Source organism: Temnothorax curvispinosus, unplaced genomic scaffold (genome assembly GCF_003070985.1).
Source record: "Temnothorax curvispinosus isolate PA1 unplaced genomic scaffold, ASM307098v1 QBEX01017059.1, whole genome shotgun sequence".
NCBI classification, from domain to species: Eukaryota; Metazoa; Arthropoda; class Insecta; order Hymenoptera; family Formicidae; genus Temnothorax; species Temnothorax curvispinosus.
Genome location: NW_020226839.1, coordinates 103,242 through 116,716, shown reverse-complemented (window position 1 = coordinate 116,716; position 13,475 = coordinate 103,242). Strand labels below are relative to the sequence as shown.

The 13,475-nt window shown below is 32.3% G+C and overlaps 1 protein-coding gene across 3 annotated transcripts in view; it reads left to right on the top strand.

Moving 5' to 3' along the window:
• Positions 1-13,475, top strand: part of LOC112467206 (protein phosphatase PHLPP-like protein) — an 84,168-nt gene that overhangs the window by 24,049 nt on the left and 46,644 nt on the right. For all 3 annotated transcript variants that reach the window (XM_025035706.1, XM_025035707.1, XM_025035704.1), the window contains one exon: positions 13,261-13,414. In XM_025035706.1, coding sequence (XP_024891474.1) covers positions 13,261-13,414 — 154 coding nt within the window. The remainder of the gene's footprint in view (positions 1-13,260; positions 13,415-13,475) is intronic.

Here is a 13,475-nt window from a genome sequence, read left to right as displayed (position 1 = left end):
TCTCTCTCTCTCTCTCTCTCTCTCTCTCTCTCTCTCTCTCTCTCTCTCTCTCTCTTTCTCTGCCTTTCTCTGGCAATAACGTCGGCCAATACTGACCTAGATCAGTCCGACTGTTTCGCGATAATAGGACTGCATGTTCCCTTAAGGCTCTGGATTACTCATTGTAGTTATATTGGATTACAACATTATTAAGCGAGAAATTACATATAATTTCCACTCCCATTGAAATGTTAACGCTCCGAAATGCTCTTGGTATATCAGTACGCGAATATTCTAGCGAGCGTTGACCCGAATAAACATCGTAGTCTCTATATAGTTAACCGGTAATGGATCATTACACGAAATAATATCGATCAACACTTCTCAGAATATATATTAAGTTTGCATAGGAATATCGACTACGTAGTATCTTTGAAATATTGCATAGGTAAACGAGCATGCTTAAAGCTATATAAAAATAGAGCAAAAATAAACCATGGCAAGGTGGAAACTCAAAATCCAACATGCGAAACGAACCAAGCATTATTTCGGAGGATCCCGCGGGATTCGCGAGAGACTGTCGTTGCCAACGAGAGAGAGAGGCTCTAGATCGAAACTCCGCGTCCGTCCAACGATTGTTATTGGTTGAAGGAAGAGATCGATGCGCGAGTAAAGAGGACCAATCCATGAAAACAAACGAAAGATTCCGCAGATCGTGAAATCTCTCGAGAGATGTTCCGCCAGGATCGGAACTGCAAGCGAAAAAATTTTTATCTCACGTAGGAAGGGTTAAAAACAAGCGTAGCATAATTAAAGTAATGGTAATACAGCAGTGTGTTAGGATTTTTATTGATATTTTTGTTAATATCTTTGATGCTGGAAAAACATAAAATTTCAATAAGCTACAATTAAGTGTTTAAATATGCAATAAATATCGATATTGTGTATATGACAAAAGATGGCTAAAATATGAGAAATTTACGTGTAAAAACTGAAAATTTACGCTACTTTCGGAGATAAATTTTTCTCGGTCTAACTTAAATAATTTAAAAGTCTTCTTGCGTCGGCCCTGCTTCTTTCCCGAGAGAAACATCGCGGCGCTTCGGGAACAAACATCCACGAAGACGGACCGACCGTACGATAATGAATTCAACGAACGTATAATGCAGGATTTAACGTTACAAGAAAAATACTTGATATTCTTGTCAAGCGAGAGCCAACCTTCGAGTCGAAAATTATTTGCGGCATACGTTCTTTCTACTATTGTAGTTATTTTACTATTATTTTTATTTATGTACTCTATTATAATAGCTAATTCGATGTACATTTTCATCAAGATATAATCCTATTTTGCAGAAAAGACCCGTAAATTAAAGGAATTGTTAATTGTTCGAAAGAACTGTGCAACTCTCAGCGTATCTTGACGCCCCATTAACATAATGTACGAAGGCTAGAGGCGAAGATGCTTGGTATTTATTACGTCTCCGCAAACTAGATCTCGCGAGGTAATCGCGCAAACTTGTCACATGTTACCATTCCGTTTCTAAATACTCGCGGAACACAGATTATTCCACATCGGGATTATGGAGTCTGGCACACCGAATTAGAGCGAACTATACGCGGAAGAGCTTGTTTCCTACAATAGTAGTGTTTCAAGCTCTCGACAGGCCTGACACGTCAGGCTCATCTGTCAACTCGTAGGAACAATGCACAGAGTCAGGAAGACTTATGCGAGAACCGTTGAAGTTGCGTCTCGGTTTGATCGCGAGACAGTTTTCCCCTCAACGAGAATTGAAACTTGAATGACGGCCATTGTAAAGTTCTATATGTGAAATATAAACATTTTCTTATTTCGATCACGAATAAGTTTTCTTATCTAAATAAAAATCTTATTTATACAGGACTCTTATCTCATTAACAGGATGATACAGAGTTTCATGGATTCATTATTTGATAATTCAGAATTTATGGAATACTACAGGCTTCTTTATTTGCCAATGATAATTTAAAAATTGTCTGTAGTAAGAGTTTTAAAATATTTAATTGGCAATATCAAAATAATTTGACGATTAAAGCTTAAACTAAATTTCTGCAATGATAAAATTAAAATTAAATAATTAAAGACCAAGATTTTTTTAGCTCAGAAATTTTTCGAAAATTTTAAACCGACAGAATTTATAAAAGAATTTATAAAATTAAAACTAATATCATTAATTTTTATAATTAGATTAAAGCTTATAAAAATTATCGTTGACAAAAATAAAAACCAAGTATATATTTAAGAAATAAAAAATACATGCAAAGAAAATTTTATTTTTCTTATAGAACTAAACATAGTATCTACTAAGATTTTTCCAAATCTTGTAATTAAAACAAAATCCGATAATCTTCAAACTCTCTTTATAATATGCTACGAAAAAATATACACTACTCAATTAACTTAATATAAATTATTTCTGAATCTGCAGTTAAATTATTTAAATTCGCTATACAATTCCCGAAGGTAACGAAGATTTAATTAAGATAACGAAATAAAAAGTTCTGACGATAACGAATCAAAGCAAAAAACTTTAGACGATAATAATAATCTTTGTATAGACCAAAAGACCGCCGTGTCTAATGAAAAAAAAAATCCAATTAGATTCGATCTAATTTAACAGTATTAACCGGTTACTCTAATGATCATCGTTCGTTGGTTCAAATTAAGATTGCCCGAAAACGCCCCAAACGAACCGCCTTTTAACTCCCATTCCTAAAGTAGACGACGAAACCTTTTACGGCTAACTAAAATCGCAATTTGTTGCTTCCATTTTGCAAACGCTCCATTTACGAGTTGGTGCACTTAACGACCATCGCTTTACGAGCGACATTATTTAACGATTGTTGCTCTACAGCACCCGCCATTGCTTAACGATTTCGCCGCTGTGCTTTTTTCATGTATCAACGGGAGAACAGAAAGGAGCAAACCGAAAAGAAATTGAAAGAGAGACAGGAGAAAGAGAGAAAGAAAGAAAAACTGGAGAAGTGAGAAGTAAGAGGAATGTTGGGTAGACGACGATAAAGTTTCGATCACTTCGTCAAAAAGCACTTTGTACCCCTGGTTGCGGAAGATACTTTTTTTATAGTTTTCTGATGCCTCAATAAATAGAGAGATTTTATACGATAGAATTTTATTGGGACTGATATTTAATAGTTATGCAAATTTATGAACCAATTACTGTTGATGCTCTCGGTTATATTGCTTTTTTATATTTCTTTCTCAGCAACAAATCACATTTGTCAGGGCTGACGTTATCTGTTTTGTCGCGAATTGTATAATCTTTGGATTTTTAAATCTAGGTTGATTATTCTCACAGATTGTGACACCACCTGTGTTTATCTTGTGACAGATTTTATAAATTTCCATAATACTAATAATTATTTAATAATTCTGCTACTTTAGTTATTAAGATAGGATTTAATTTTTAAATGCTAGATGTCTACTATCTTTAATTTTTATATGTGTAGATATATTCCATGTCTTACATACACATATATCTCGTATTTTTTAAATCTTCTATCTTAAAATTAATCAATAACTTTATTTTAAACGGTATTTTTATCTAATATAATGTTTTATTAGCATTTATATAAATAATATTGATCTTCTATACAATTTTTATTATAATCTTATAAATTGTGCTCGGTGATACACATTTCAATTCGCGCCTCACACGTCTCGCAAAATAATAAGGAAACGATTATTTATACTTCCAAAGAGAGGAATCGAGTCATACATATGAGAAATGTAATCCTACTCCTAATCCTCTTACACTGTGAAAGGATAAATAATCTGTATTACGGCTATGTTACTTGAAATGAAATCGTGATGGGAACGGAGGAGATAGGCTGGCGAGCAATTTGTATTTTTAATTAAAATCAGTCCGGCAGGCGCGTAAATCCGACGGAAAGCGCAGCGGGAATAAAATTGTCAATCATAACGACGCTGGGAATTGTCTTTCGTTAAGCGAACAAATTTTTACGCGCCGTTGCCTAATTTAATTAAAGGCGCTCGTTCAGATACACATCCAGTGAACAACGTGATAATAAACGAATCGCAAAAGTAAAAGCCGAACGCAATACGTAATTCTCACCTGAAGGAACAAACGCGTAACAGAAATGTTAAAACCTTACGGTGTTTTTTTTCAAGCTTGTTTATCCTCTCTCGGGAAAAGAATAAACAAACCATCAACTAAGTAAATTAATATTATGAAGTTGTTTTTGCGTGAAAAATTCTTTAACGGTTTTAAAGCTTATTTTATTTTCCTCGATCCGAGGACCCCGTAATGGCTGAAAGAATCGCGCGAATGTATCTCGAACGTGCATTTTCGCGTCGACCCGTGAGGAAGCTAATTCTATTTACTTATTCGCACACTTTGAGAAGGACCGTCTTTCCACCGTTTTTCCATGCCTGCCGCGCTTAATTCAACGTAGGTTAAACTCACCCGATTATGTAAACGAATTTACCGTGGTGGGCACCTGCCACACAACGCCGTACGTTTTCGACGACAGGTGTTTGCCAGTCACACACACACACACACACACACACACACACACACACACACACACACACACACACAAGAGTCGGGTAACGCATTCGCCCGTACAACGAACAGGTGTCTAATGACATCAGCAAAGAAAACAGGCGAACTCGAAGGTCCCTTGGCTTCGGGGTATTGTAAAATACGGAATCAAAAGAAAAAGACCATACCATGATATTTATGATGGCTTATTACAAAAACTTAATTGTTCACAACAAAATTTAAAATTCCGCAGAAATTTGCAACGTCTCACCCTGAACAAATATTAATTATCTTTGTAGCTGCAAAACGGATTAGCGTGATGAAGCACGATCAAACGAAAACACTTTTATTTCTTCTGTGATTTTTAATTTTTAATCATGTCATGTATAGGAAGGAAATGAAAATGTAGAAAGGAAAGAAAAGTCAAATTTTTGTTATTAACGATTAATTTATCTAAAGTAAATATACGATTGCATAATATTTTAAAACGCAATTTAAACTCATCACGTAATTTAAAATAAATTCGATTTATAAAAAGTAAAAATCCGAAATTTTATTTTTAAAAACAAAATACAGGAAATATATTTATTATTGATTTAATTAATACGCTAATATTTTAAAACATGCATCATAATAATCTTATAAATTGAGATGCTCCGTCCTCAATTAGTATGTAACGTTATAAAGACATTTCATAACTCGTATGACATTTATACTATTCGATAATTACGAGAGCAATTGAGGATTATTTAGCTTTCCGCTGCACTAGTCAAACGCAAAATTATTCCATATCAAATATATGAATACCAAATATACTTTTTGACGAGAAATTCGGTAGTTTCACATTTATCCCTAATTAAAGCTAATAAATTAATTTTCCGAATATTTGCGAATATAAATTAATAACTTATATTAAAAAATAGTTAAGTAAAATTATTTAAAATATTAAATTTTCTAATTAATATTTTAATTATAGTCAAGAAATGGCAATAACTAAGATAGTTATTTCTATATTGTTTCTAAGAAAAAGTAATTTTTAAATATAAATCCATTGTATGTGTGTGTGTGTATATATATATATAATATAGAGCTTAAGCCTGACGGCGTTGCCCGTCGAGGAATCCGTGAAAACACATTTTACCCCTTTTTATCCCGTTAGAGGTTGAATTCCCTAAAAATCCCTTCTTAGTGGGTGCTTACGTCACAGAAGGAATATACTCTCCGAATTTCATGTTTCTAGGTTTAAGGGTTTGGGCTGAGCGTTAATAAGTCAGTCAGTCAGTCAGTCAGGATATTTTGTTTATATATATATATATATATATATATATATATATAGATGTGTATATCATAAAAAGAGGCATACATATAGTAGATACAAGATAAAAATATCCAACTAGCAACTAAGATTTTATATAAAATCAATCAGATCTTGTACAAGGTATTGCACGAAACTTTATACATAAATTCAAATTTCACATATTTTAATTTAAAACAAACTTAAAATGTGTGCGACGCGAATTAATTTTCACGATTTGAAATTAACAAAATCAACGCCGCGGCAAACCGACATCGCTGACATATAGGGAACGCTTATAATGAGTTTGTTAATTACGTGTGGGTCTCCCGAGGAATAGAGGTAGCCCAGTTTCCGATATTATCGATCCTTCGGATGAACCGATGGATCGATAATATCGGTTCTATCAAACCAGAATAACGACTTGCCGACATTAACGGGAATTGCAAGTCAAAAATTGCACGTCAACGAGATTTCCCGTCGTTCCGACATTTTAATCGTAATTCTTTATCTCGAACTTTTTTACAATATAATAATTACTCTTATTAATCCGAAGTCTGCTTAACGATTCGAGGATATATAATTTTTTTAAGACTTATTTATTTATACTTATGTACTATAAACATTCGAAAAAACATTCGCAGCGAAACAATCAATTTATTCTTTTTTTAGTTGCTTAATATAATTATAATTAAATATAATTTACGAGTATAAAAAATGTTACAATATAATTGCTTCAAAAATAAAAATAAACGCGTTACAGAACAAGGTAAAGCTCTCAACAAGTTGATATCTGATGATGAAATTCCGGGAAGACTTTATTATCAAAATTCAGAGATTTAAACAAACAATGCACTTTACTACTACCTGAAACTCTGAGTAACTGTACCCATTGCAAAATGGCCGTCGGTGCCGGGAGAAATGAAAGCCTGGTCGAGGGTGGCCAGCAGGGAATCAAAATGAATTTCGGGGCTGAGCTGGCCGATTCCAATTTAACTTTAATTTACGCGAATGCTGCTGGTTGCAAGTTCACACGAAAATTCATACCCGACTGGTCGCGAGAGGATGACCGTCCCTTGTTTTCTCCGACCCTCGTCCAGGACGTTACTTACAAGCTCCTAAATCGTAACAAATGAGGATTTTACGACGTGAGGAAGCGTCCGACTCGCAGCCGCCTCCGTTAGACGGATTGATGAAATTTTTCACATCAGATACTTCACGTAAACGGCACGTTCATAATATAACGTCACGTGGAATATGCAGCCTGTATTCGCATACATTTTGCCATACAGTACATTACTTTTCCCGTGAAAAGAATGCGTTCAGTAAGTCAGAAAACCTAAGGGTAAGAAAATTTAAGGGAAGAAATGATCTTAAGAATAAACGCTCGTCTATTTAATAAGCAACATTAGAATTGATACTTATTGGCTAAATTAATTACAACTCAAAATTGAATGAGGATTGAAATTTATTTGTGATCGGAACAACAAGCTTAATTTAATGGCAACAGTGATCTAAAATTATATGCTTTATTACTCAGATGTAACTACAAAGATATAACGTCTTGCGAGGATGCTTCGTAACTTGACATGGTAATTATTTATTGCTATAATTAAACAGCGGATATATGACATGATCAGAAACGAGTAAAAATATTAAACTTCAAATAAGCACTTCTAACAAACAGCCATTAGCTGAATACTGTCTAGCAGAATGATCAGTATTATAAATTAGAAACTCATTCGACAACTAATTCACTTCACCTCAATTTTCTTTATCAACTTTTCTCTTTGACAGAGAGAGAGAGAGAAGCAATTACTTTCATGTCGAATCATTATACTTTTCTCGTAATACAAGGATTTTAACTTTAATCATGAAATCATTCCCGATTTAATCTTATTCTTTCGCTATTACTGCACTAATATACTTTATCGTAACAATATAATCTAGTTAAAAATACTCTTAAAACCTCTCTTTCTTTCATTCTTTTCTTTCTAGTTACTCTGGGACGTACACATATACTACAATTTAAAAATTAGTAGCTGACATAATTAAACTCGTTAAAAAGTAGAGTAATGTTGCAACGTTGCAATAACAATACATCAACAGAGACATTCATGATATCTCCGAAATTTATTGTTTTGACAATATTTATCATTTACATGTTAAATATATATTTGAAAAACTGAGCTGCAATATTTTTAAATTAAATTAATCATAATCAACTTCTCAATATATCGCTTTAATATATGTATAATGCCTTACGTTAATAAAATTGCACCTTTCTCAAACTGTTTGGAATATAAATATCAATTTTAAGTACCTTAAATATTTTGCACTATTAATTAATAATTTAATGCAACGTAAAAGCAACATAATGCCAGATCAGATAAATCGCGTCTAAGACTCAAAGGAAGTAGAGAGCTCGTTACTTTTTGGTACAAAGACCCCAGACTTCAACAGACTAGACTACCGCTGACTCGGTAGCAGAAATTAATTTCTAAATCCGCGAACGTGGCGAGGAAGTCGAAAATTCATGCCCGGATCGGTTGAGTAAGATGTTCCGCGCAGAAATATGATTATCCGCGCGGTGCAAAAGTATTCGGGTCTTTAATTACGCTCTCTTCATTAATGAAAAGCGTGCCTTTCGTGCCGAATGAAGAGATGTCGTTTCATCTCTTCCTGCTATCTGCGGGACGAACATTCCCAAACGATTCCCTTTGCTCTCGAACAGCTTTCATTTCGAATAGCTTCGAGCGTGGTTCTATATCAAATTACAAAAGAGCAGTCGGAAAAACATCCGCGTGACTTAACATGAAAATCAACTTTTACGCAGACACTCGAGGGTCCTATTAGATACGTGTGCATGTGCAATGATGTTTGCAAGCGTGTTGCAGACTCAATTCCGGAACGTGAATAAACTTTATTTCAGGAATTAAGTAAGATAATTTTAGTAGCGGTTCTCTACCGAATCCGCATTTACATTTTAACTTCTATAAAACGCTGAAAATTTTTATACCGAGCCTGGACGTCAAATAATAATATACAATTAATCCTGATATCAATATTAAATGGATAGCAATAGTTTGCGATACTAACATATTTGTGTAATTCATGTAATGGTTTTTAATGATTGAAACCCGTAACAAAAACAGTATTTTTACATTCATTTATATATATATATATAGATTACATGCATACAGCGTATATATGTATATACCTATGTAAAAATGAAAAGCAACAAAAAATTTGCTCCCATATACCTACATATGGAGGCAAATGTTCATCGTTTTTCTGTCAAGCTTTATTTTAAATAAAGTTAAAAACCAAAGTTTTTTTTAAAAAAGGATGGGAAAATTTCTCTTTGGGTGAAAATGTAGTATACTGGAACTCGTACAGCGATTTTGCTTCGATTTTGCTGAAATTTTGTTTTTAGTTTTATTACAACATAACGACAATTGAATACAACAAATTTTTTGTATCAATCTAATAACAGCTGCGAAATAAAAAACATTTGCTGTAAAAATCAATAGGTATTTATATATATATATATATGTATATATATCAACACATTTTTATAATTATATTGCTATCAATATGTTAATTTATATAAGTATAAAGATATAGCACGTTAAAGAGAAAACTATGATAAATTATCAAAATCCGTGATAGGTAATATTATCGAGAATTAGCATTTATAAATCAATTTATAAAATAATGTCATTATTTTAAAGTCCATATTAAGCTTGCATCAAAATTGCCGAGATTATTTGGGATTACCCAGGCCAAAAATTAGAAAATCCGACGCACGGGCGGTGATATATACAAGCGACCGCATTCGCCTGCTATTTATTGCGCGGCATGATTAATCTCTTTACCCCTGCGGCTAACTGGGTTATTATTTACAGGCCACTTTCCAGAATTACAATTTTTTATGGCGCATATGTCACGACTAATGTCTCCCCTTGCTCGCGAAGTGCTACGTGCTGTTTTATCTCACGGAATTAAAACCGTTTCCCAGATTACGGAATTATCGAAGGACTACATGGCGCATTCGGATAAATGACTTTAATGCATTTTGAATGGCAGTCTCCCTCCGTTTTATTACAAATACGATTTCTTGAGAATTCCGGCGCGTGCACAGAAAAAAAGAAGTATCAAATCAACACTCGATATGCTTGTATATACGTAAGAATATATAATCTTGAAATAAGATTATATTGCGTTAAACGAAGAAAATTAGTGTTAAATTAGTGTTAAATATAGTGAAGAATTATATAGTTGAACCAACGCAATATAATCTTATTTCAAGATTATATATTCTTACGTATATATACAAGCATATGGAGTGTTGATTTGACACTTCTTTTTTTTCTGTGTGCAAAATCATCCAAATCGAGTTCATGCAAATAGATAGCCAACTGTATAAAGCTGGTATGACATTATATTAGATAATAATTACTATTCAGCGGAAGATTATAGGTTCTGTATAAGATTAACGTTTTATAGAAGAAAAGTAATTGGTTAAGTAAATGGTTAAGTATCGGATACATCATGTTAAAGAGTCATATATCGCGAGAAAGTAACTTTTTTATCTGATAATATTTATTTCTTAAAATTTCAAGTGCTTGTTTTAAATATACAAATTTTTAAATATTTTTATAAAAATTATTAAGATACACGGTATATATAGTTGAATAATATAATATAATAGCAATAATACCAATATATAATATAATTTATTACAGTTATTTTAATTAATTGTAGAAAGTGAGTAATTAAATCTATTCCAATGAGACGAGCGAATGTAATATAATCTTTAATTAATTAAGGAGATCCCATATGAACGAACTACATTAAATAAATCAAAATAAGCTATATTATTTGCTTTATAACTCGAATTTTAATATATAAATCTCAACGTTATTATTTCCTGATTTACAATATTACACATTTTGCTTGGGTTAATTTTACAAAAACTCAAATTGCGCGTGAATAGTAAGAACTCGTGCGAATTATTGGGAGAAACATGATTCTATGATAGACATATAATTTTTGACAGAATGTCATATTCTACTTCGAATAAATGAAGTATTACCGAAAGAGGGATAGAATTTGCAGTGAGTAAGTCATGACGGCAAAACGATTTAGCGAAGCGGCAACTCCTACGCGAAGATCGCAGTTGCCGAAGTTCGGCCGATTGCTACCTAAAAGGGGTGTTTGACCAAAGTACGACTTTTTCCGAGAAAGTTCGCGATTGACGTGACGTTGAAAGCCCCTACTCGACGATCCGGCAGACGAGTTTCCCAGGGAGAATCCGTCGTTCTTGAAGGCCGATCTGAAACTTGGAAACTGCCGGAAATTCTCAAAACGTACCGACGTTCAAAATAGAATGAAGACTTTCCGCATGAGTATTTTACGGCATACGATGAAACGGTAACGAATTCAAGACAGTATAAGCGTGGTCGAGATAGAAGCACGTTTACGACAACATTTTGGAAGTTTTAACATTTATTTATTTATCAGCAATCTTATATATGATTTTAGAATCACATGTATACCTTTTAACACACAATAATTATTATCTTTTTAATGAAATTATCTTTTTAACACACAAGAAACTGTCCAATATTTTATTATGTGAGAATATTGCCCGATATATTTAAACTTACTTATCGTCATGTTTGTACTCATTCCGGCATTTTCTAATAATTTGTCATATTAATCTTTACTAGCAAAAGTCGTAATAAATTATGTTACAATTAAAATGTATATCTCTTAAATAATCTATATTAATATATTAATAATTTTTATTTATATAAGAACAGAAGGGAAAAATTTTCTTTTAATTTTTAATTTTTAATTAAATTCTTTAAGTATAACTTTGAATGATATACACTATATATTTTTAACTTTGAGAAACGTATTTTGCCTGTAGTTTGTAGTCGTTAAAAAGTTAAAGCTTCTCGCATGCGACCTATAAACCTGTGAAAACTAATAACAGGCGAGAATTATTTCCATCCAAAACCTGTTATATCTTGAACTTTAAAAAGATAGTCGATTGCTCAGAGATATTTCCGACAAATACTCGATAATGCAAAAGTTTATATAATTTATAACATGATCGGTTTTATTTCTGGAATGTTAGCGATGTGTATAATGTTAGACTGAAACTTGTGAAATCTTAAACATTTAATTAGATTATCTCGCGTAATTTAATGTTGCATCGCATATATCTTGTATAAGACATTTATAACTACTTACTGTATTTAGAGAAAAGAAACTATATAACATTATTACAACATTATAATATAGTTCTACATTTTAAAAAGTTAAAAACTAATTTAAGAAAAAACTTAAATCTAAAAACTCTTCGACATTTTTAATTAATAAATATATTTAACTTAACTGCGATTAAAAAGAGATTGAAATGGTCTAAAAGCAAGATTAAAAGCAAGCTTTAAAAATTTACGATGAGTAACTGCTCTGGAAATAAATTTAACACTTAGAAGCATTTGTAATAATAAATTAGTTAAATTTAAATCACTTTAACATTTTACGATGATTTATATTATTCAAGGATTAAACACGGTGTAAATTCTTTCGAGACAAAACCTAATAATACATCTAAATTATAACTAAAATCTTAACAACTTCTATATTTTATACCTTATTCGTAATCCTTTAATTAGCAGTAATAAATTATCTGGTAATGGGACCTGTAATTAACGAAAGATTCACTGTTGAATTAATTACATACGCTTCTATTACCTGCTCTCGCTCTTTACATTTCATTTTAACGCGCCCTTCGATTCTCATTATTAAATATCTTGGTAATTAATTTTACGATTAAATTTTTGCTATGATTTTTTCAGGAACATCACAATAAATATGTTATTGATAGAAGAAACGACCGTGTAGAAAAACACTTTATTCCGTATACGAATAAGAAAATAACGAGATCTAAAGAGTTACTGCGTTAAAATATTTTCTTAATTAATAGAAATGATGAACTTGGTTTTCTGAGAAAATAACTTTGATCTTAAAAATTCATTGAAGCTTTCATACCGGTGAACTGTGAGATAGTTTTGTTTGTTGCAACACTAACATTAAAATCAGATAGGTATTTTTATTAGACCTCTATTTCAATTTTATTAAAAGTTTTCATCGATTATTATAATCATCACTGTGAGGCAAAATAAAATCAATAATATAAAATAATAAAAATGTATTTATAATATATTTAATCCAGTTTAATCTTCTTTCACAAATTTTGCCTGAAACTCGTATATATTTCTTTTGTTTTTATTTCTTTTAATATTCGCACTCTTCGCACGAATTTCATTCTTTCCTGAATGCGATGATGTCCATCGTGCTGCTTCTTGCTCGTTGTTAAAATAAACATTCTATGAATTTATATTCTAGTATGGCGGTGAGCCAGGCAGGAGATTGGCGTCCCAGGAGAAGCCGCTGGAGATTCAGGATCAATTTCTTCAAAGGCTTGGCTACCAGGATATGTCCCGGCGCGCTCGTCTGGGAGTTGATCCAGAACTCAGACATCTCATCGGCTTTCACGTAGGTTAGTGTGAATTATGATAAAATATATTCTTTGTTTCGCGAATCATTGTAGAGAGCTCTTG